The sequence below is a fragment of the Bubalus kerabau genome, chromosome 11 (genome assembly GCF_029407905.1).
Source record: "Bubalus kerabau isolate K-KA32 ecotype Philippines breed swamp buffalo chromosome 11, PCC_UOA_SB_1v2, whole genome shotgun sequence".
NCBI classification, from domain to species: domain Eukaryota; kingdom Metazoa; phylum Chordata; class Mammalia; order Artiodactyla; family Bovidae; genus Bubalus; species Bubalus kerabau.
In genome coordinates, this window is record NC_073634.1 from 8,993,624 (window position 1) to 9,018,133 (window position 24,510).

The 24,510-nt window shown below is 46.4% G+C and overlaps 3 protein-coding genes across 4 annotated transcripts in view; 2 read left to right on the plus strand and 1 right to left on the minus strand.

Annotated features, from left to right (window-relative positions):
* NPAS2 (neuronal PAS domain protein 2) overlaps positions 1–13,340 on the plus strand; it is a 249,044-nt gene extending 235,704 nt beyond the window's left edge. Inside the window, exons 21-22 of the mRNA XM_055539452.1 lie at positions 9,195–9,360; positions 11,945–13,340. Coding sequence (XP_055395427.1) covers positions 9,195–9,360; positions 11,945–12,112 — 334 coding nt within the window. The 3' untranslated portion in view covers positions 12,113–13,340. The remainder of the gene's footprint in view (positions 1–9,194; positions 9,361–11,944) is intronic.
* Positions 13,341–17,492: 4,152 nt separating this feature from the next.
* Positions 17,493–22,926, plus strand: RPL31 (ribosomal protein L31). The gene is made up of 5 exons (XM_055539456.1): positions 17,493–17,626; positions 18,035–18,141; positions 21,198–21,323; positions 22,429–22,541; positions 22,862–22,926. The coding sequence occupies exons 2-5, from the start codon at positions 18,035–18,037 to the stop codon at positions 22,891–22,893; spliced, it is 378 nt and encodes a 125-aa protein (XP_055395431.1). The 5' UTR covers positions 17,493–17,626; the 3' UTR covers positions 22,894–22,926.
* A 626-nt stretch (positions 22,927–23,552) lies between these two features.
* Positions 23,553–24,510, minus strand: part of TBC1D8 (TBC1 domain family member 8) — a 139,793-nt gene continuing 138,835 nt past the window's right edge. For both annotated transcript variants that reach the window (XM_055539453.1, XM_055539455.1), the window contains exon 20: positions 23,553–24,503. In XM_055539453.1, coding sequence (XP_055395428.1) covers positions 24,036–24,503 — 468 coding nt within the window. In that variant the 3' untranslated portion in view covers positions 23,553–24,035. The remainder of the gene's footprint in view (positions 24,504–24,510) is intronic.

Below are 24,510 nucleotides of genomic sequence, written 5' to 3' on the forward strand. Positions count from 1 at the left end.
CAGGCTGAGAACAAGACCTGAAGGAAATAATTCTTTACGTGCCAAGTTCATTGCTGTCTTCCCATCTGTGCAGATCTAAGGGGTAACATCCCGGGTCAACAGAGTCTTACAGAGCCTTGTCCCCCTTCCCCAGGGCTCTTGTGCAGCTCCGGCTGGCCTCCCGATGCTGGCAGATTCCCCTACACAAGCTTGTTGCTCTGTGGTTCCAAGGATGGGCCCTGAACTAGGACCCTGTGCAGACGTGGGGCCCTCCTGCCCTCCCAGACATGGAGCCTTCTCTCTCTCCTCGCCCTGGGCTCTTTGCTTGCCACCCCCAGTACCCAGGCAGCTGTGCTGAGCCAATTTCATTACGAGGGACAGAGGTTTACTGGAGCCAGAGGAGTGAATCCTTGAAAAGCCACTGGAAAATAGTTCCAAGCCCTTTGAAATAAAGCAGACACCGTGGTCATATAAACACTGTTTCATTTGCGTCAGAAGTTCACGGGGACAGGGCTAGCTAATGAGGCCTGCTGTGCCCAGACGCAGGGGCCTTCCATTCATGCCCCGGCGGCTGCTTGCTGGAGTCCTTCCTGTGTCCTCCTCCAGTAGTAGTCACAGTGATGGCTACTGAGCATTTCTGAAGATTGGGGCCCATACCTACATCCATGAAAACCCTATGATGGTGGGGGTGCTGGCACTGGGGGTGGCGGGAGCTGTACACTGCAAGGAAACTGCCTTTAAACTCTTGATGATGCTCTCCATTGCCTGGAGGGGTGTGCAGGATGTTGGTTTTGGTTTTGGACTGTTCTTTCTAAATGATCCAGATAAGTGGAAACACTTATTGTGACATCACTTTCCAGAGATGTTTCAAATGCAGGAAACTAGGCAAAAACAGAAATTCTTTCCTCTGAAACATCTAAACTGTCATTTTCGGTCAACCCAGTAATTTATACCGTCCACATCTCCCCGTCCATCTCCTCCAGACATGACCTAACACTCCGTCTTCTGGGGCAGGTCAGAGTCTGCCTCCCACACGCATAGGCCCCTGAAATTTTGGAATCCCCAGTGCCTGTTACCATAAAACGACCCATGTAGAGATAGAACACTTCTAAAAATGTAAATGGACTTCTCCATAGTATCTTTTTTAAAAAAGACTTTTTGCATGTAGACCGTTTTTAACATCTGTATTGAATGTGTTAGAGTATGGTTTCTGTGTTGTGTTTTGGTTTTCTGACTAGGAGGCATGTGGGGTCTTAGCCCCCCTGACAGCAATGAACCCGCACCTCCTCCCTTGGGACGTGAAGTCTTAACCACTGGACCACCAGGGAAGTCCCTGTAGAGTATCTTTAAATATCTATTTCTGGGCTTCCGTGGCGGCTCAGATGCTAAAGAATCTGCCTGCAAGGCAGGAGACCTGGGTTTGATCCCTGGGTCGGGAAGATCCCCTGAAGAAGGGAATGGCTTACCCACTCCAATTTTCTTGCCTGGAGAATCCCATGGACAGAGGAGCCTAGTGGGCTATGGTCCATGGGGTCGCAAAGAGTCTGACGCGACTGAGTGGCTAACACTTTCGATTTCTGTGCTGGTCTGGACTCCTCCAGAGTTCTCCCAAATGGCATTCCCCTTGTTACTTGGCCATTATCATCAAGTACTCTTTCTTTTTAAAAAAATGTATATTCCATATAACATAAAATTTCCCATTTTAGCTGTATTTAAGTGTACAATGCAGCAGCATAAGTACATCCCCGTTTTTGTGCAACCATCACCACCGTCCATCTCCAGCACTGTTTCATCATCTCAAATTGAAGCTGTGTCCCCATTAAACCCCAACTTCCTATTTACTCTGCCCCCAGCCTTCTGCTTTTTGTCTCTTATCAATTGTCTTCTCTAGGTGTCTCATCTAAGTGGACTCGTACAGTATTCGTATTTTGTGATGGGCTTATTTCACTCGGTGTGATGTCTTTGAGGCTCACCCATGGTGTGACCTATATGAGAATCTCCTTGCTTTCTAAAGCTGAATGATGCTCCACTGTCTGTATACACGGCACCTTGTTTATCTATCATCTATCAATGAATGTGGGGTTACTTCCAGTTTTTCGCTATTGTAAATAACGCTTCTACGACCGTGGATGTACAAATAACTGTTTCCGTCCCCTACTTTCACTTCTCTGGGGCACATACCCAAAAGTAGAATTGCTGAATCACATGGTAACGCTAAGTTTAACTTTTTGAGGAAACTTCACACTGTTTTGCACAGCAGTTACATCATTTTACCCTCCCACCAACAGGGCACAAGAGCTCCAATTTCTCCACATCCTCAACAATACTTGTTATGTACAACTTTTTTTCATTAACTTGTAATGAAATGATACCTCATTTTGATTTTTTCTTCTGTGACTGTGCTGGGTCTTTCTCGCTGCATAAACTTTCTTTAGTTTTGGTGAGCAGTGGAGACTCTGTCGCAGTGCCAGGGCCTCTCATGGTGGTGGCTGCTCGTGTGGCGGAGCACGGGCACGAGGCTCACAGACTCAACGGCAGCATGTGGGCTCACGGGCACAAGGGCTCGGCATCAGCAGCAAACAGGCTCCGGAGTTGTGGTGCTCTGGAGTGCTTTCAGTTCAGTTCAGTCCCTCAGTCGTGTCGGACTCTTTGAGACCCCACGGTCTGCAACACACCAGGCCTCCCTGTCCATCACCAGTTCCTGGAGCTTACTCAAGCTCATGTCCATCGAGTCGGTGATGCCATCCAACCATCTCATCCTCTGACATCCCCTTTTCCTCTTGCCTTTAATCTTTCCCAGCATCAGGGTCTTTTCCAGTGATTCAGCTCTTCACATGAGGTGGCCAAAGTATTGGAGCTTCAGGTTCAGCATCAGTCCTTACAGTGAATAATCAGGGTTGATTTCCTTTAGGATGGACTGGTTGGATCTCCTTGCAGTCCAAGGGACTCTGAAGGGTCTTCTCCAACACCACAGTTCAAAAGCATCAATTCTTCGGCCCTCAGTTTCTTTATGGTCCAACTCTCACATCCATACATGATCACTGGAAAAACCATAGCTTTGACTAGACAGACCATTGTTGGCAAAGTAATGTCTCTACTTTTTAATATGCTGTCTAGGTTGGTCATAGTTTTACTTCCAAGGAGGAAGTGTCTTTTAATTTCATGCCTGCAGTGACCATCTGCAGTGATTCTGGAGCCCAAGAAAATAAAGTCTGTCACTGTTTCCACTGTTTCCCCATCTATTTGCCATGAAGTGATGTGACCAGATGCCATGAGCTTAGTTTTCTGAATGTTAATTTTTAAGCCAGCTTTTTCACTCTCCTCTCTCACCTTCATCAAGAGGCTCTTTAGTTCCTCTTTGCTTTCTTCCATAAGGATGCTGTCATCTGCATATCTGAGGTTATTGATAACTCTCCCGGCAATCTTGATTCCAGCTTGTGCTTCATCCAGCCCAGTGTTTCTCATGATGTACTCCGCCTTGGCGTACTCCTTTCCCAATTTCGAATCAGTCCATCGTTTCTTATCCAGTTCTAATTGTTGCTTCTTGACCTGCATACAGATTTCTCAGGAGGCAGGTCAGGTGGTCTGGTATTCCCATCTCTTCAAGAATGGGAATATTCTTCTACAGTTTGCTGTGATCCACACAGTGAAAGGCTTTAGCATAGTCAATGAAGAAGAAAGTGAAAGTGAAAGTCACTTAGTTGTCTCCGACTCTTTGTGACCCCATGGACTATACAGTCCATGGAATTCTCTAGGCCAGAATACTGGAATGGGTAGCCTTTCCCTTCTCCAGAGGATCTTCCCAACCCAGGGATTGAACCCAGGTCTCCCACACTGCAGGCGGATTCTTTACCAGCTGAAATAGATGTTTTTCTGGAATTCTCTTGCTTTTTCTATGATCCAGCAGATGTTGGCCATTTGATCTCTGGTTCCTCTGCCTTTTCTAAAACCAGCTTGAACATCTGGAATTTCTTGGTTCACATACTGTTGAAACCAAACTTGGAGGATTTTGAGTACTACTTTGCTAGCATGTGATTTGAGTGCAATTGTGCAGTAGTTTGAGCATTCTTTGGCATTGCCTTTCTTTGGGATTGATTGGAATGAAAACTGACCTTTTCCAGTTCTGTGGCCACTGCTGAGTTTTCCAAATTTGCTGGCATATTGAGTGCAGCACTTTCACAGCATCATCTTTTAGAATTTGAAATAACTCAACTGGAATTCCATCACTTCCACTAGCTTTGTTTGTAGTGATGCTTTCTAAGACCCACTTGACATTGCACTCCAGGATGTCTGGTTCTAGGTGAGTGGTCACATCATCATGGTTATCTGGGTCATTAAGATCTTTTTTGTATACTTCTATGTATTCTTGCCACCTCTTTTTATTACCTGCTGGTTCTGTTAAGTCCATACCATTTCTGTCCTTTATTGTGCCCATCTTTGCATGAAGATGTTCCCTTGGTATCTCTAATTTTCTTGAAGAGATCTCTAGTCTTTCTCATTCTATTTTCTTCTATTTCTTTGCATTGATCACTTAAGAAGGATTGCTTATCTCTCCTTGCTATTCCTTGGAACTCTGCATTCATATGGATCTAACTTTCCTTTTCTCCTTTGCCTTTAGCTTCTCTTCTTTTCTCAGGTATTTGTAAGGCCTCCTGAGACCACTATTTTGCCTTTTTGCATTTCTTTTTCTTGGAGATGGTCTTGATCACTGCCTCCTGTACAATGTCATGAACCTCCATCCATAGTTCTTCAGGCACCCTGTCTATCAGATCTAATCCTTTGAATCTGTTTCTCACTTCCACTGTATAATCATAAGGATTTGATTTAGGTCATACCTGAATGGCCTATTGGTTTTCCCTACTTTCTTCAATTTAATTCTGAACTTTGCAATACGGAGTTCACGATCTGATCCAGTCAGCTCCTGGTCTTGTTTTTACTGACTGTATAGAGCTTCTCCATCTTCAGCTGCAGAGAATATAATCACTCTGATTTAGGTATTGACCATCTGATAACGTCCATGTGTAGAGTCATCTCTTATGTTGTTGGACGAGGGTGTTTGCTGTGACCAGTGCATTCTCATGGCAAAACTCTGTTAGTCTTTGCCCTGCTTCATTCTGTACTCCAAGGCCAAACTTGCCTGTTACTCCAGATATCTCTTGACTTCCTACTTTTGCATTCCAGGTCTTTTGATGAAAAGGACTTTTGGGGTTTTTTTTTTTTGTTTAGTTCTAAAAGGTCTTGGAGGCCCTTGTAGAACTGTTCACCTTCAGCTATGGTGAACTCCGAAGTAGTGATTGGAGTATTTAGTTCAGTTCAGTCGCTCAGTCTTGTCCAACTCTTTGCAACCCCATGGACTGTACCACGCCAGGCCTCCCTGTCCATCGCCAACTCCTGGAGTTTACCCAAACTCATGTCCGTTGAGTCGGTGATACCATCCAACCATCTGATCCTCTCTCGTCCCCTTCTCCTCCTGCCCTCAATCTTTCCCAGCATCAGGGTCTTTTCAAATGAGTCAGCTCTTCACATCAGAGGGCCAAAGTATTGGAGTTTCAGCTTCAACATCAGTCCTTCCAATGAATATTCAGGACAGATTTCCTTTAGGATGGACTTGTTGGATCTCCTTGCAGTCCAAGGGACTCTCAAGAGTCTTCTCCAACACCACAACTCAAAATTCTTCGGCACTCAGTTTTTTTTATAGTCCAATTCTCATATCCACACATGACTACTGGAAAAACCATAGCCTTGACTAGATGGACCTTTGTTGACAAAGTAATGTCTCTGCTTTTTAATATGCTGTCTAGGTTGGTCATAACTTTCCTTCCAAGGAGTAAACCTCTTTTAATTTCATGGCTGCAGTCACCATCCACAGTGATTTTGGAGCCCAAAAAATAAAGTCAGCCACTGATTCTACTGTTTCCCCATCTATTTGCCATGAAGTGATGTGACCAGATGCCATGATCTTAGTTTTCTGAATGTTGAGCTTTAAGCCAACTATTTCACTCTCCTCTTTCACTCTCATCAAGAGGCTCTTTAGTTCCTCTTCACTTTCTGCCATAAGGGTGGTGTCATCTGCATATCTGAAGTGATTGATATTTCTCCTGGCAATCTTGATTCCAGCTTGTGCTTCTTCCAGCCCAGCGTTTCTCATGATGTACTCTGCATAGAAGTGAAATAAGCAGGGTGACAATATACAGCCTTGACGAACTCCTTTTCCTATTTGGAATCAGTCTGTTGTTCCATGTCAGTTCTAACTGTTGCTTCCTGACCTGCATATAGGTTTCTCAAGAGGCAGGTCAGGTGGTCTGGTATTCCCATATCTTTCAGAATTTTCCACAGTTTCTTGTGATCCACACAGTCAAAGGCTTTGGCATAGTCAATAAAGCAGAAATAGATGTTTTTCTGGAACTCTCTTGCTTATTCGATGATCCAGCAGACGTTGGCCATTTGATCTCTGGTTCCTCTGCCTTTTCTAAATCCAGCTTGAACATCTGGAAGTTCATGGTTCACATATTGCTGAAGCCTGGCTTGGAGAATTTTGAGCATTACTTTACTAGCGTGTGAGATGAGTGCAATTCTGCGGTAGTTTGAGCATTCTTTGGCATTGCCTTTCTTTGGGATTGGAATGAAAACTGACCTTTTCCAGTCCTATGGCCACTGCTGAGTTTTCCAAATTTGCTGGCATATTGAGTGCAGCACTTTCACAGCATCATCTTTCAGGATTTGAAATAGCTCAACTGGAATTCCATCACCTCCACTAGCTTTGTTCGTAGTGATGCTTTCTGAGGCCCACTTGACTTCACATTTCAGGATGTCTGGTCTAGCTGAGTGATCACACCATCTTGATTATCTGGGTCATGAAGATCTTTTTTGTACAGTTCTTCTGTGTATTCTTGCCACCTCTTCTTAATATCCTCTGCTTCTGTTAGGCCTATTACCATTTCTATCCTTTATCGAGCCCATTTTTGCATGAAATGTTCCCTTGGTATCTCTAATTTTCTTGAGGAGATCTCTAGTTTTTCCCATTCTATTATTTTCCTCTATTTCTTTGCACTGATCACTGAGGAAGGCTTTCTTATCTCTCCTTGCAGTTCTCTGGAACTCTGCATTCAAATGGGTATATCTTCCCTTTTCTCCTTTGCTTTTCACTTATCTTCTTTTCAGTTATTTTTAAGGCCTCCTCAGACAGCCAGTTTCCTTTTTTGCATTTCTTTTTCTTGGGGTTGGTCTTGCTCCCTGTCTCCTGTACAAGGTTACGAACCTCCATCCATAGTTCATCAGGCACTCTGTCTATCGAATCTAGTCCCTTAAATCTATTTCTCACTTCCACTGTATAATCATAAGGGATTTGATTTAGGTCATACCTGAATTGTCTAGTGGTTTTCCCTACTTTCTTCAATTAGGGCATAGGCTTGGATTATTGTGATATTGAATGGTTTGCCTTGGAAACAAACAGAGATCATTCTGTCATTTTTTAGATTATACCCAAGTACTGCATTTCAGACTCTCTTGTTGACTATGAGGGCTACTCCATTTCTTCTAAGGGGTTCTTGCCCACAGTAGTAGATATAATGGTCATCTGAATTAAATTCGCTCATTCCATTTTCATTCACTGATTCCTAAAATGTCGATGTTCACTCTTGCCATCTCCTGTTTGACCACTTCCAATTTACCTTGATTCATGGACCTAACATTCCAGGTTCCTATGCAATGATGCTAAAGCTGAAACTCCAGTACTTTGGCCACCTCATGAGAAGAGTTGACTCATTGGAAAAGACTCTGATGCTGGGAGGGATTGGGGGCAAGAGGAGAAGGGGACGACAGAGGATGAGATGGCTGGATGGCATCACTGACTTGACGGACATGAGTCTGAGTGAACTTCGGGAGTTGGTGATGGACAGGGAGGCCTGGCGTGCTATGATTCATGGGGTCGCAAAGAGTCGGACACGACTGAGTGACTGATCTGATCTAATCTGATGCAATATTGTTCTTTACAGCACTGAACTTTACTTCCATCACCAGTCACATCCATAATGGGGCATTGTTTTTGCTTTGGCTTTGTCTCTTCATTCTTTCTGGAGTTATTTCTCTACTCTTCTCCAGTAGCATATTGGGCATCTACCAACCTGGAGAGTTCACCTTTCAGTGTATGTCTTTTTTCCTTTTCATCCTGGGTTCATGGGGTTCTCAAGGCAAGAATACTGAAGTGGTTTGCCATTCCCTTCTCCAGTGGACCACTTTGTGTCAGAAATCTCCACCATGACCCATCTGTCTTGGGTAGCCCTACACGGCATGGCTCATGGTTTCATTTAGTTAGACAAGGCTGTGATCCATGTGATCAGTTTGGTTAGTTTTCTGTGACTGTGGTTTTCATTCTGTCTGCCCTCTGATGGATGACACTAAGGGGCTTGTCGAAGCTTCCTGATGGGAGGGCCTGGCTGTGGGGGAATCAGGGTCTTGCTCTGATGGGCAAGGCCACGCTCAGTAAATCTTTAATCCAATTTTCTGTTGATGGGCAGGGCTGGCACTTCAACTGAACCCAAGTCTCTTTCTCTTTGACTTCCTTCTTTTTCTGATCATTTTCCTTCACACATTTCAGGAAGCTCTTAGAGTGCGTAATATGTTCAGTACACACATTAATTCTCTTGGCAAGAATCTTGCCCTTAACTTGTTTGTGTTACAATGATGCCAGCAGCATGCTGGGTAACACTGTTGACGCTCCCAGTTTTGCCATGGTAACATTTGTGGGGGTTAGTTTGCCCCGTGGCATGTGGTATGACCAGGGACTGAACCCTTGTTTCCTGCACTGGCAGGCAGATTCTTATCTGCTGTGCCAACAGGGAAGTCCTCATTTGGTTTTGATTTGCATTTCCCTAATGACTCTTTTCATGTGTTTATTGGCCATTTGTACCTTTTCTTTCCAGGATGTCTGCTCAAGCCTTTTGCCCATTTTTTAACCAGGTTATTTGCATTTGTTGTGGTGGTGAGTTGTAGAAATGTAGCTGGATAGCAACCTCTTATTAGATATAGGACTTGCAAAGATTTTTCTGACAGCTTTTTTTTTTTTTCCGGCAGTGTTTTCACTGCATGGATAGTGATGCTCACAAGGTCTTAGCTGTGATGAAGTCCTGTCTGTCTGTTTTCCTCTTGTCATCCGTGTCCTTGGTGTCATGTCAATAGTTTTTGTAAAGGTCTTTCTTCTGTGTGTCACCAAACAGGTATCCGCAGAGCCAGGCCGTGTTTCAGAACCCCGACGTGCACACCACCAGCAGCAGCGCCGCCACCCCTGTCCTGCTGATGGGGCTGCAGCCCAGCTTCCCCACCTCCCAGCCGGCACCCCTGAAGCCTGCACAGGCCCAGCCGCAGCCTCCGCACTTTCTTCAGGTGGGGCTGGGCCGCGCCTGGGGAGGGGGAGACAGGGCCGAGTCCCCAGCCCAGGCCTGATGGGCCCTTCCTTCCGTTCCGGGCTTTCAACGGGGTTCTAGGCGTCAGTATAAAAATAAGCCTCAGACAGATTCATATTTGAAACTTTATCATTTCTAAAGTTTATCATGCTCCAAGTGGATAAAGTCTCTGTATATACAGTGTGAGAAACTTAGAAGCAGCTATTTGGCCTCTTGTTATTATGCGCTAAGATGGTCCATTTTTTAAAAAGTAATTTTTATTATGGTGTCTACACTTTCTTAGAGCAAAAATCAGACACTGATTGCCATGTTTGTTGGGCTCGTTAGTGTGTTTATATGCAGTATCTCATATGAGTAGAAAATTACATCATGTTTAAAGGTTCATCAAACTTCCTTTAAATGAATGAGATAACATTGCATGAATTTGAGGCTTTCCAGGAAAATGTGGGGCATGTTTCCTTGTGGTCACTTCTTTTTTTTTTTTTTTAAAGTTTTATTTTATATTGGAGTATAGCTGATTAAGAGCGTTGTGATAGTTTCAGGTGGGCAGCAAAGGGATTCAGCCATACATATACATGGATCCATTCTTCCCCAAACTCCCACTCCATCCAGGCTGCCACTTAACAATGAGCAGAGTCTCCTGTGCTGTACAGTAAGACCTTGTTGGATATCCATTTTAAATGCAGCCGTGTGTACATGTCCATCCTTAACTCCCTAACTATCCCTTCTCTCCCTTTGTCCCCCCTGGGGACCATAAGTTCCTTCTCTTTTAAGTCTGTGAGTCTGTTTCTGTTTTGTAAATAAGTTAATTTGTATAATTTCTTTTTAGATTCCACATATAACATGTCATACACTTTCTCCTTCTCTGACTTACTTCACTCAGTATGACAATCTCTATCCATCCATGTTGCTGCAAATGGTATTATTCCATTCTTTTTAATGGCTGAGTAATATTCCATTGTATATAGGTAATCTTGTGGTCACTTCTTATTTTAAGCAAGTGCCACAAGCACTGGAAGGAAGGGCTGTGAGTCAGTGGCTGGGGGATCAGATGGGACAGAAGTGTCTGCTCAGGGTCTGGCCTTCCCTCCCACACATGCCCACGTGCCCCTTCCTGTCCAATGGGGCCTCCTCCACAGCCTCAAGCCCCTACCAGAAGGCACAGTGTAGCTTCTGTTCCCCCACCCGCCCTGCTTGGGCATCCTCGAAGCCATAGGTGAATGTGTGGGGTGACCAAGATGCAGAGTCCTCCTCGAGTTCTAGATTGTAACTGAATTCCAAGGCGGCTAAACCAGCTATGGCATAGTTTTCAGATCTCCCTGACACCACGTCTTAGTGGGAGTTAACTCTGGACTGCAGCTTTGCTCCCTGGTCCGCTTGCAGGACCCTGGAGTGATCTGGGACAGAACTGATGAGGGGAGAAGGCAGGGGAAAGGTAGAGGCTGCCCATCTATCTGTGCCTTCATCAGGAGCCACTGGCGTGCTTGTAGGTGCCTGTTCCATCCAGATGCAGGGCTAAGGATGCAAGGAGCACTCAGGTCCCCTGAGCACAGGGGGACAGGGGACATCACAGAGAGTCAGCGCCAATGGAGCACTGGGGCTGGGGGGCCAAGGTCAAAAAAGGATGAGGCGTGGGGACGGAAACTCTCCAAGTGTGGATGGCTGAGTGTGAGGTGTGAGGGGACAATGTTTCAACAACAGAGGCAGCCTGTGCCGAGGCAGAGGGGCAGATGTGCCTTGCGCAGCTTTGGAAACAGGGTGGACTGGGTTCCTTAGAGGGGAGATTTCATGGCTGGGAATAATGCGAGGTGAGACTGAAGGTTCCAGAGTTAATGTTTGACCAGTTGTTGTCAGTTTTCAGTCGTGTCTGACTCTTTGAGGCTCTGTGGACTGTAGCCCCCACCCCAGGCTCCTCTGTCCATGGGATTTTCCAGGCTTTGAGGATACTGAACTGGGTTACCATGCCCTTCTCCAGGGGATCTTCCCAACCCAGGGATTGAACCCAGGTCTCCTGCACTGCAGGTGGATTCTTTACCATCTGAGGCACCAGGAAAACCCAGTGAGTTTCTGAGCTTCAAATTAGAATGCTTCCTGGCACATGGCAGTATTTGGAAGCGATTCTGGAAATAGGGACCACCAGTGAAAAGTATGTGGACTGCAGGCCTGTTTGGATGCTGTGCCGGCAATGATGTACATGTGGTGTCAGGTTCCAGCATCCAATACCACACAGGCTACCTGGGGGCTCCTGTGCATGTGTTCAAGAAACCACTTCCTGCAGCCTAGAATCCCAGGGACAGGGGAGCCTGGTGGGCTGCCGTCTATGGGGTCACACAGAGTCAGACACGACTGAAGTGACTTAGCAGCAGCAGCAGCGGGCTCCCAGCCACCAGGCCAGCAGGAACCCCTAGTGCTGGCCTGAGAAGCTGGGCTTCCTTCCCCCCAGGTCTTCAGGCAGGGGAGGAGGACCCTTTAATCTGAGGAGGACTGCATCACCACCCCAGCCATTTAGGGAAGGAGTCCCTGAATCCCAGAACCTTCCCTGGAGCTGGTTCCTTTCTTTCCAGGTGCAGGTGCCAACCTCTCTGCACAGTGAGCAGCAGGACTCTCTCCTTCTCTCCACCTACTCGCAACAGCCAGGGTCCCTGGGCTACCCGACGCCAGGGCCTGCACGCCCGGCCCGAAGGGTCAGCAGCCTGTCTGAGTCCTCAGGCCTCCAGCAGCCGCCCCGGTAGTGGCCGGGCACCTCGGTTGGGTCACATCAGCTTTAACCAATGGACGGACGAGGGGGCGGGTGGCCAAGGAGTTGGGGAGAAGGGTTTAAAGGACACCCCAACTTCCGTGCACGCCGCATCCATTTCGGAGCTCCTGGGTGGTGACCATGTCCGAGGGCGGCGGCCAGCATGGACATGAGTGAGCAGGGAAGCTGGCCCTGTTTCCCCTTTCCCTGTGCTTCACAGCCACACTCTACAACCATACCCGGACGGACCGACCGCGGTCCCCAGCTGAGCGCATCAGAGCATCGCTCTGTTCAGCTTAGAGACGGAGCGTCTCTGCTGGATCGCCCCTCCTCCCAGCGTGGACCAGCCTCTGCGCCACGTGCGCATGTGCTCATTGGCCTTTACTCTCTGGACCCTCTTTCCTCGGAGAAGCACCCGGTCAGCGATGTCTTGAATGGAGAGATGATTTTTTTTCTCATTATTTTTAGATGATCGTTTCTGTCTTAATTTGCACAGCTGCACAAAGAGATAACGTAGGCACTTTTCTTTTTTTTTTTTTTTAACCAAGTCTCCTGACTTCACGCGGAGACCCCAGTAACAAAAACAGCCCACCAATCAGAAAGCAAAGCTGGGCATTATTAACCAGACTGCAGCGCCCCCACCTCCCACCCTCCCGCCTAAACCCTAATGGAATGAGATTCTTCTCCCCACACCATTCTGGTGATTGGCTTTTTTTTTTCTTATCCTGAATGTAACACTGGACTGTTTTCTGTTGACTTCCCGGTGATTGCAACTACAAAGGTGGACTCAACGCAAAGTACAATCCTGCAGGTAATGTTCTGGGATCCTGACAGGACTCAAGGACTGTGAAAGGGAAGGTTTTACAGGCCAGGCAGGGCCCCAGGAAACCCCCCCTCCCCGCCATGCTGGCCCTCGGAGTGAGGATGCCGCAGCTTTCTACATATCTTTCCTGACCGAGACCCAGGAGTGGATTTTCCTTTTCAAAAATGCACTTTGCTTTTTTTGTATGTTTTGTTGAGATGTTTCTAAAGAGAAGATTTTATGTAATTATAAGACGAAGTGTAGTGAATTGTACAGCCGTTGTAATAAGGACCTATTTCTATATAAAATAAAATTGTATGGATTCTGTGTAAATTATTTTGTATCTGAGACACCAGTTCCTTTCCCAAAATATAAAAGGATAAAAGTTTTCTTGTGTATTTCTGTGAGTGGACATTTTGTAATAAATTAACAAATTTGTATAATTTCCTTTTGAGGCAGTTTCTGTACCTTGTTCTTGATGCATTCATACCTCTCTTCGTCAGTAAACATTTTTTTTTTTTTTAATTTCAACACGTTTCTAAGGATAATCAAACATCCGGAAAAGGTGGGAGCGAGCAACCAATAATCTGGGTAATGGCCTTAGGTTTTTTGGGCTCACATGCATCTCAGCCCATTGGGATCCTGATCTTTATTTTAAAGATTGTGCCAGAAGAAATCAATGCTTCTTTTAGAAATGATAGCAAAACAAACGACAAAACCAGAAAAAGTTCCTGGAAACATCTCTAACTTAAGAGACATGGGTAATCCATAGAGATGACCAAGCCATAATCCACAGAAGCAGGTATAGCCCATAATTAAACTCACCTGGTTCCATGGCCTCTTGCTTGCCAGCACTTATGTGATGCATAAGTGATGCACCAGGGTTTGTGTGTCTGTCTGGGAGACCTGTGCACACATGATGTGGATAGGGGAGATACAGCAGAAGGCACTCCCTTTTCCATGAGGCTTCAGCACGCTGGCGTGAGGGTGCCCTGGCACACTGAGACTGAGAATCACTGAGATGGCAACGCTCAGCAGAGCGCTGGCCTGAGAGAACCAAGTTCCCCTCCTTGTTCCATCACTGGAGCTCTGTGTTTATACCTGCTTCCCTGTAAAAGAGAGAAAACTCCTCTCCATTCTCTGGCCAGGATCAGTTTTCAATGGCCTAAGAGGCTGCTGGAGAAGGCAATGGCACCCCACTCCAGTACTCTTGCCTGGAAAATCCCATGGACGGAGGAGCCTGGTAGGCTGCAGTCCATGGGGTTGCTAAGAGTCGGAGGAAGCTGAGCAACTTCACTTTCACTTTTCACTTTCATGCACTGGAGAAGGAAATGGCACCCCACTCCAGTATTCTTGCCTGGAGAATCCCAGGGACGGCAGAGCCTGGTGGGTTGCAGTCCATGGGGTTGCTGAGAGTCGGACACGACTGAGTGACTTCACTTTCACTTTTCACTTTCATGCATTGGAGAAGGAAATGGCAACCCACTCCAGTGTTCTTGCCTGGAGAATCCCAGGGACGGGGGAGCCTGGAGGGCTGCCGTCTATGGGGTCGCACAGAGTCGGACACGACTGAAGTGACTTAGCAGCAGCAGCAGCAGCAGCCAAGAGGCTGCCACATAAATACATCAAAAGGAGTTTTAATTATTCACACAATTGCGATATGAGTTACCTGAAAAAAAGGTAAGTCTAAATATTTTGCATATCTTAGGATCATTTACTCTCAGGAATCCAAAATGGACCCTCTTTTTAAAACAAAAATTCTGTGTCACACTAGATTACCTATTTTGTAATTTAACTGTTTGGTAAATTCAAAGGTTTCCAGATCTGATATTTCTGTAAAAGAATTTGTATTTTAATTGGCTGTCAGAATCTGCACTTCTAAGTAGAACAAATTTTTAATGGAAACAACATATTTGTTGTGGTAGGATTTTCCAGCTGGAAGCCATTAGAAGAGGGTGGACTATGTCATGCTGCTAAATTAATTTAGTATTGCTTAAACTTCACACATGTTCACAGTCTGGGTAAACTCAGAAAACTCTTATTGAGTACATTTCTTTAAACCCACATAACGTCAGGGGAAGTTTAATCCTTAAACTTTTGATCCATTTAATTGTGCTGATTAAAAGACTGTTTTGCAAACTTGTCATGACCTTTCTATTTACAAACTATAAAATCTTGGCTCATGAGAAGTGACTGAAATATGAACTCTGAAATACACCAAGCTTTAGAATATTTTAAACTAACTCCACTAAAATGTAGTATCTTGTCTCTAATGGCAACTAATGCCCATTAAATTAGCATTTTGTTTGATTGTTTATACAATCCTATATCGCAATATGGTGAACAGGCCAACTGTGAGATGGTGCTAAGCCATGATATGTTGGACTCTGGCTGAAATTATCTGGTAAAATGTGGGTGTTCGTAAAAAATTGCCTAAGTTTCTCCCTTCACTTTATGTGAAGCCTGGAGGTTCACTAAGTCAGCCATTAGTAACCGAGACAAACAACTAATCTGAGTCTTCCAGAGTAATGGCATGTGTGGCTTTTTGGATCACACATATGAACTTCATACAATGCCTATGTGCAATAGTCCAAACAACAGCATACTTCTGTAAGCATGACATGGTGGACTGAATGGCTGAAATACACAGCCTTGTGGCATCTGTGAAGCACCTTTATTTTTCCAGGGAGAAAAACTCATTAGAAAGAAAAAAGAAAAACCTTCCCTAGGATTTTTGTCTATCCAGCCAATGTCTAGCTATGGGAGAAGCAGGGTAACCCATCAGTGCATTCAGTAAAATAATATGTGCCTTAAAATATATACTCCAACTTGGGTAACCACTTTATACGCACTTAAAGGTCCTGAATTTAATGTAGTTTAATCCTTTAACATCATCTGCCCCTCCCGATGTCCCCATCTGACAGCAGTGCAGCCACGGCCCGACCCATCCAGACAAACTGAAAAACTATCCTCTGTGCTGGGAAGTCCATTTCTGTCAGAGGGGATTTGGGACATGGAAAGATACAGTCACCACTAACTGTTCGCCATTTAATGTCCAATTTACTAATTTATGGGGCTTCCCTGGTGGCTCAGACCATAAAGAATCTGCCTGTCAGATCCCCTGGAGAAGGGACTGGCTACCCACTTCAGTATTCTTGCCTGGAGAATCCCATGGACAGAGGAGCCTGGCAGGCTACATACAGTCCATGGGGTTGCAGAGTCAGACTAAAGGGACTAATACTTTCACTTCAACATTTCCCTTATTAATCATATGCTACATAAACAACAAATAAATCAATATTTAGGAATTTACAAAAAAATTTTTACCAGTGATGAAAAGAGATTAGATATTAACACTTGTTATTACAGTAAAATCTTGTCTGATACAGATTTCTTAAAAGTTGTACAAGGACCCACAAAATATAACAAAACTAATTATCTTTACATCCGAACTAGTTGGAAAATAAGACTATCACAGAGCTAACTTGTGTTTTACTCCAGGCTCATCCTAACACCTTCTCAGTGCTCCAGTTTTTGTTTTTTTCCTTCCTGACTGGAGAATTCTTTATAATTCTGATTATTTTTATTTCTTTTTAAACTTTCAATTTTATATTGGAGCAGAGCCGATTAAAAGTATTGTGATAGTTTCAGGCAGACAGCAAAGGGACTCAGCCATACATGTAAGTGCTCCAGTTTTAACATACATAACATAACCCTATTCTAGGGTTTCAGTAAGTCAACCCTCAAAATTTTTACATCCTTCCTAGATTGAAAGATTTTTACCATGCCCTTGCCCCTCCAGAAGAGAATGCAGTTTCTGATCAGCAGACGTAAGGTCCAGAGTTCTGAACCCGTGGGTTTGGCATGGGGACCCGGGACTTGGCCATGAAGTCTGTCAACTCACACCTGACCTCCTGGCATTATTTTCAAGGTACCTATTTTACACCAGGTGTTGGATAAAAGCGCTGCTTCCATTGCTGTTATTGGGTCATTTTGTTGTGATAGAGCTAAAAACATATTTAAGGTCACGAAATCATATGGATTTCTCCAATATAATAGCACATAGTATTTTACTCTCCCTTTCTAAGGTGATTTTATCAATAACTGTCTCCTAAATTGACATTTCATATAGTCAGTTACAAACTGACGCTTTTAATTTCGAAACGCTTCTTGTGCAAACCCACCTCTGCTCTGCCTCCTTCGTCGCCCCTAGCCTAGGCCCCTCTGCATCTCTGCAGCTAGCTGATCGCTGCCGCCGGGAAAGGCTCCCGGCTCCCTCCAGGCCGGCAGGCGCGTAGGTCATCTCCGGGCTGCCAACCAGGCTCACAGGTTCAGGCAATGCTGGCCGAATCACTGAGCGAGTGGGAAAGACAGAAGAGCATCTTCTCTGCCTATCCTGCCCGCCTCCACCTGGGGACCAGGATCCCGTTTTCTCTGAAGACTTAAACGCGAACCGCAAGCCCCTCCCACCCTCGTTCGCGCGCAGGAGTTGAAGACGGGCGATAGGACGCTGCGAGAGAAAGCGGGACGCCCGAGGCCCCGCCCCAGAGGCCTGCATGCCTTTTCCCCCCGGCGCGCGCTGCTTGCGTCACTACAGCGCCTCTTCTTTCCCCCCGCTTCCAGGTAACCCGGAAGTTGTACTTGCGAGGCTGCTTTCCTTCTCCCACAATCCCTTGCGCTCTTCCTTTCCAATCCCGGCCCTGCAGGGTGAGTATGGCTGCTGAGTCTCGTTTGCAGTAATCCGGCGCCATCCTCTACCTGGATTGTGCTGACCAGGCCTGCAGGCTCTGTCCTGAGCTGGCCTGGGATCCCGCGTCCCCGGCGCACGGGAATCTACCCTGCATTTAAGGGCTCCCAGAGCCTGAGAGAGGCCAGGCTTGGGGGAACCCGAGCTGCAGGGGTTTCCGGGGCGGGGGCACCTAAGGGATACCGATACTTGGGCCGCGGGGTAGTTGGCTGGTCTCTACCCAGACCTGGGGCTTCAGGGACCTGGCCGGACTTTCTGTCCCCGGGAACCGTACCGAGGGCGGCTGCGTGAGGCCGGGCCGGGAGGGAGGGCTTGACTTAGGTTTGACGCACTCTCCCTAAGCGGCTCTGTCGCCTGGGTTTGTTTAGATGGCTCCCGCAAAGAAGGGCGGCGAGAAGAAGAAGGGCCGGTCCGCCATCAACGAGGTGGTGACAAGAGAATACACCATCAACATTCACAAGCGCATCCATGGAGTGTGAGTACCCCTGCGGCCTGCCGCTGGCCCTGCTGTTGGGGGCTCCCGAAATCACAGTCTGGTGGTCCCTGAGTCTGTCTAGCCTGAAGGCTGGGTGGGCCAGAAATTACGCATTAATGCTGCGAAAGCTCGTCTTATTTCCTTGGACCCTGTTTCAGGTTTATAGGGTTTAAAGGGTAATGCCTCAGAGGTTGATACCTAGAAACGGGAGATAAAACGGTAAGGTTTCTGGGAGAGCCAACTTGGGGAGATGTGGTAGTGATGAAACCAGTCTGCTCGTTGCTTTGTCGTTGAATAAAACCCTGGAAGGCCTGAAGGTTGTGCAGGAGGGAACGCTGATGTGTCTAGGTCTTTGTAGTCAAATTCACTAGTTAATTGAAGCTGGACCAGCCAAGAACAGGAACGCTGTGATGCGGTTTCTTTAGTTCCCTGACCCACACAGATGGGTACTGATACTGAGAAAGTCGTAATACGGGAGTGAAACTGTTGTAGAGACCAGGAAAGGATGTGTCGGTGGAGTTGTTTGCTGGGAGGACACCTGGAGGTTGTCCGTTGGCGATACACAGGAATATTGGGGGTGATTTCCAATGTCTGGGTTCTTGGTGTTGGTCTCTGGAGGTTTGGTTGTAGTCCTTTCTTGCCTTTTCTGCACATGGTGCTGACTAGTGATAGTGGAGACTGCATCTTTTCTTGAATGCTGCTGTTTGGATTCTTTTTAACTGCAAACATTGCCCTGCAAAAATTTCTTGACTGGCTGGGTCGGTCTCGGCTGTATCTGGACAGCTGATTTTGTGAGGGACCTACATGTGGCAGCCACCCCACTGGGCCTGGCACTTTTGGCCAGGTGTTGATCATGTGTGATCCAGGGAGTATTGTGTATATGGAGTCTTTCCATTTGGGGCGTGGTGGATTCATGTGGGGAGCACATTGAGCACATCAGTGTATCTTGGGGTCTGCAGGTTCAACAGGAAACCGAAAGATCCTCCCCTCCTAGCTAGGAGGAGGAGGTAGACAAGCATCCAGAGAGAAAAGGGTGAAGAGTAAATCCTAGGATGATGTTTTACAGGCCACACAGTTAACCAGACTTTAGAAGAGTGGGTTTGAGCCATCGCGGGTGGATGAGTTTTTCAGGCATTTTTGTTACAAAAGCCCTTAAGTGAAGACCTTCACAGTACTAAATGAATAGGTTGTTTTTACTTCCTGATGGGCAACAGTTGGCAGTTCTTTGTTCATTCATTTTACTCCCTAGGATTTCACATTCTTGTGTCTTTCTTGCCTCTGCAGCTGCTCCTCCTTGATCTCTGTTTCTCCTCACATCCCATCCTCTTACATTGAGTCCATGACTCAGCCCTTCTCTAACTGTGCTTGGTAATAGCGACTAGTTTTAGGGCCTCGTATGTCCAGCTGCTGTTAAGATGCATACATGTTTTTTAATAGGCATTTCACATTTTACATAACCCTGAACCAAACTCCGTGTGTCTGTGCTGCCCACCCCCGCCACCCCACCCACTCACACACTTTCCAGTTTCCCTGCAGCCTTCCCTTTTTGTTGGCAAGGGAGCATGTCCTCCTGGGTCTGCCTTCCTCGGCCTGAGTACACTGCCTCCCACCACCAAGGAGACAGGAACCTGTTTCCTTGATGGGCTCCTGGTTCCCTCCTCCACTCCAAACACCTGGAGGGTCTGCTCCCAGACCCTCCATTGGCTGGCTTCCCATCTTACCATCTTAAGAGGCCAGAGTTCTGCTATGATTCTACATGGGTTGGCCACTTACTTAATCATAGCTGGCAAGTACCTGATTCAGGGCAGCAGGTTGAGCTTAGTCTTACCCACCCCCACAATGCTTTTTCTCACAGGTAGCTAAACAGGTGCCCTTATCTTTGGATCTTGACTTCAGTATCTGTGGTCATCTTAAACATGCAGCCCCCTTCCCTATTCCTCTCCTTTCTCTGGTTTTTTCTTTGTAGCATTTTTTTTCTGTATGGTTAAATATTTAAGTGAATGAAGGGAGCTTGTTTGATGGGTTCAAGGAGGCTGGTGAGGGGTAGCATGGGGAGGGGGCGGATATGGTAACTGACGTGGCTCTTAACATTCACAGTCTGTTTAACTCTTGGTCTCTGCCCCACTTGGAATAGCCTTCACTTAACCAACTGATTGATCATTTTAGTCAGTAATAGAGTTCTGCTTTCTCACATTTTGTATTTAACTGAAAGCACAAAATTTAAGGAATTTATGTATCTGTTTCTAAACAACAGGTTAATCATGCCTGACACATGCTGAGAAATCCATAGCATTAACTGTTGCCTTCATTTTTTGAGAGGAAATCAGTCCATCCAGGCCCCTTGTCTTTAATCATGCTGCTAAGTCACTTCAGTCGTGTCCGACTCTGTGCGACCCCATGGACTGCAGCCCACCAGGCTTCTCCGTCCATGGGATTCTCCAGGCAAGAACACTGGAGTGGGTTGCCATTTCTTTCTCCAGTGCATGAAAGTGAAAAGTGAAAGTGAAGTCGCTCAGTCGTGTCCGACTCTTAGCGACCCCATGGACTGCAGCCCACCAGGCTCCTCCGCCCATGGGATTTTCCAGGCAACAGTACTGGAGTGGGATGCCATTGCCTTCTCTGTCTTTAATCATAGACCAAGTTAATAAGGGACCTTTAATTTAGTATTGAATGATTGCCGAAACCTGATGACATAGTATTTACTTCAGTGGTGTGTGCTTTGTGTTCAAGCATATTCTAACATTCTTTGATTATATATTCTCTGTGGCAGATGGTATCAGAGCTTGAGGGTATTTTTGCTTTATCAGAAAAAGAGAAAGTGTGACCAGTGTATATATTAGCATCTGTTAAGGATCATAGACAGAATCCTTGTACTACATTATTGAAAGTAGATTGTGCATAGAAGATTACCATTGTGTAATTGGCGGGCATGACATAGTGAAGAATTGTTCCTATGTTGTTAGAGGTTTAGTTTAGATTTGTTTTATGAAAACACGCTGTATTGTGTGTTTCATTTAATTTTGTACTCACTTCATTCACTTACTTTTGAATCTCAGGGGTTTCAAGAAGCGTGCCCCTAGAGCACTCAAAGAAATCCGGAAGTTTGCCATGAAGGAGATGGGAACCCCGGATGTGCGCATCGACACCAGGCTCAACAAAGCCGTCTGGGCCAAAGGGATCAGGTACTGGGTGTCTGGGTGTGAGACAGATTTCACCATTCCACTGAGCTATCGCACACGAGGTGTAAGAAAAAGATCACGTAGCCGTGGCTCAGGGAGTAGGGTAGCATCTGCGGGGAGGCCTTTTAACCTGATGTTGAGCTAAGACCTGAAGGAGTCAGCAGTGTGCAGGTCAGGTAAGCGCATCACACAAAGAGAACAGACGTGACCTGGGAACAGCGGTCAGTTAGAGTGGAGTAGACAGTGTGATTTGAGAACAGTGAGTGAGGATGGAGTTGGGCAGCAGACAGACCTTGTAGGTCATGGTGTGGAGTCTGGCTTTCTCTAGACTGAAGAGCAGTGTCCACAGTGGGGGTGGGCTACAGGCCAGAGACTCCTAGCAGTTACACAGTGCACAGAGCGGCCAACCACACACAACGCATACAAGAAATGGTGCGGCCAGGCGTCAGCGGTGCTCAGGCTGAGAAGTCCTGCTTGTAGGCAGATTTGGGGGTTACTGTAAAGGACAGTTAAGGGGCCAGGGTAGAAGTGGGACCGGAGGGTTTGAGACGAGCAGGGTGGGGGTGCTGTCTGCATCTGGGTGGTCTTTTAACATTGGGGTTGGATGCAACGACAGGGACCTGAGCTTTAGCCCTGCAGTGGGCTGTTGTGGCGGGGAGTGTCTAATGAAAGAGCTGTTTGTGGGCTCCCTTGAGATGGGGAGAGGGGTGTCCGATGAACTGAGAGATGTTTCGGGTCAACAGAGGAGCAGGTGCAGTCAGCTGTGATGCTGCTGAGGAGGTTGGTGAGCCATGAGGAGGATTGTGTGCGTGAGGCCGGGAAACTGAACGTTTAACAGTCGCTTGTGTTCACCTACTGCTGCTCATAGCCAGCATTTACACGTGGGGCTGACATTTCTGCTGAGGTCACTGCTGCGGCAGTGGTGGCTGCCAGCTGAGACAGGTACATCCCAAGCACACTCAGTCATGTCAGACTCTTTGAGACCCCATGGACCCTGCCAGGTTCCTCTGTCCATGGGATTCTCCAAGCAAGAATACTGGAGTATTTTTGTATTGGGTTGCCGTTTCCACCTCCACATCCCAAGACACCTGTATTTTCTATTTTTCAGGAATGTCCCATACCGGATCCGTGTGCGGTTGTCCAGAAAACGTAATGAAGACGAAGACTCGCCAAACAAGCTCTATACTTTGGTTACCTACGTGCCCGTCACCACCTTCAAAAGTAAGGTCTACTTTATTTTTTAAATCCTTTGCCCTATTATAACCAGAGTTCATTTGTTCAACAAACACTATTTACTTGTATCTCTGGATCCTTCCAGTAGGGATGTAAGTAAGAGGCATAGTTAGTAAACCTTTTTGAAGTTGTGTTATGGTGTGGGAAAATGCAAAAGGATACGGAACACGTCTCTATCTGGGTTGGGAAAGGTCATTCAGAATAATACTTGCAATAATACTTGCCTAAGCCCTTGCAGAAAAGGCTCTTGTGTGAGCATGGGATGAGGTGTGTGTGTGGAAGGTGACCGGCTGTCGCTTCTTTTGCAGATCTACAGACAGTCAATGTGGATGAGAACTAATTGCTGATGGTCCAATAAAGTTATTGAACTGCCTTTGCATCTTGATTTTCCTTTTCCAGTTGGAGGTAAAGTAGGCTTGTGTATCTTATAACATTTCCCAGTTACAGGGTCATCTGGAGAGCATTTCCCAGCTGCCATGCCTGGGCCTCTTCTCCCAGGAGTTTTAAAAGACTAAACTGATAGGCTTTTGAGGGTCTTAGATTTAATGAAAGAGGTACAGTTTGTCATTTTTAGCTCTATTTGGTAATCCGATGAGGTGTTTTTACTTCTGATTTGTGCTCAGTTGTTCAGTTCTGTCTGACTCCTTGCAACCCCACCGGGCTCCTCTGTGCTTGGAATGTTCCAGGCAAGAATACTGGAGTGGGTTGCCATTTCCACATGTAGCTAAAGGTCAGAGGTAACCTTTCTTAAAAGAAAGAACAAACGTTATGTTAAATTAGGCTGAAACCAGGGTGTTGCGGGGATTATGATGTTTCATCACTGATGTGGATTAAATGGCATAAAGAGGTTCCCTTTTGAAACCCTATTGCTGAGGGTAGTGGGGTTGGAGGCTACCTGGAGTGTATGCTGTGAACATCATTGCGGGGGGCGGGGTGGGTCTCCAGGTATCCAGTCCAAACCTTAGACACTGAATAAGATACAGACACAAACCAAAAGTCGTCAGTACAAAATTTTGTTTTTAAAAAAACTTGGAGGCCAACATTGAAAGCGTGGTTTGTACACATTTTTTGGAAGGACACAAAGTGAATACAACCAAATACATTAACATGGTTTCAATTACCAGCATTGAAACAAAATTAGTGCAAAAAAGCCAAATACAATTGCACAGATAGTGGCTCTCAAATCTTAAAGGTGAACTCTGTCCCTCCCGTTCAAGTGAAGGAGGAGTGCTTGGGCTTCTCTCAACTTGTTTAGTATCAGACATCTCTCACTTTTTAGCTTCCAACTGAGAACAGAACACTGGCTCTAGCGCTGACAGTGTCTGAACAAATGCGGGTGTCGCATCAGTGCCCCCAGCCACAGTGTGCACCCAGCTTGTCAAGTCCCACGGTGAGCTCAACAAACCTGGCTTCCCGGGCTTACCACACCCAGGGACCTGGTCTCTGCTTTGGTATGGAGATGGGTCTCAGCCAACCTCTGTCCTAGGGGCTGCTCAGCTTGAGCTCAGGCTGTGACGGGCGGCTCATTTCACAAGTCTTGAGGCTGTACTGATTGAGCTTGGCGTTTTCAAGTTTGGATTTAATGTCCAGTGGCTTTTCAAAAAAGTTGACTAGTGACTGTTCAGTCAGAAGTGAGGCTAAAATATGTTCAAGGGAGACGGTCCAGTCCCCTTGTGCCTCCTCAGGAAATGCCTGGGACTCCTGAGGACTCTGCCCTGTGTCAGTGTCGGCAAACACCAAGTCCTGCTCAGAAGAGGGGGAAGGAGCCGAGGCCTGCAGCTCCTCCCCGCCTTCCTGGGAGCCGCTCCCAGAGCTGCTGCCGCGCTGCCCCACCTCCCCGATCTGCAGCAGCAGCGTCGTTACTGTGGCGATGGCTTGGTACAGGTCATTCTCTTCCGGGTCTTTGTGGAACATACTGTACAAAGTCTTACAGAACTGGATAAACTCTCTCTGGAAA

Coding starts and splice junctions, on each gene's coding strand:
- RPL31 (XM_055539456.1), top strand. CDS start 18,035: ATGGCTCCCGCAAAGAAGGGCGGCGAGAAGAAGAAGGGCCGGTCCGCC. Junction 18,142..21,197: donor CACAAGCGCATCCATGGAGT/GTGAGTACCCCT, acceptor TTTGAATCTCAG/GGGTTTCAAGAAGCGTGCCC. Junction 22,542..22,861: donor GCCCGTCACCACCTTCAAAA/GTAAGGTCTACT, acceptor CTTCTTTTGCAG/ATCTACAGACAGTCAATGTG.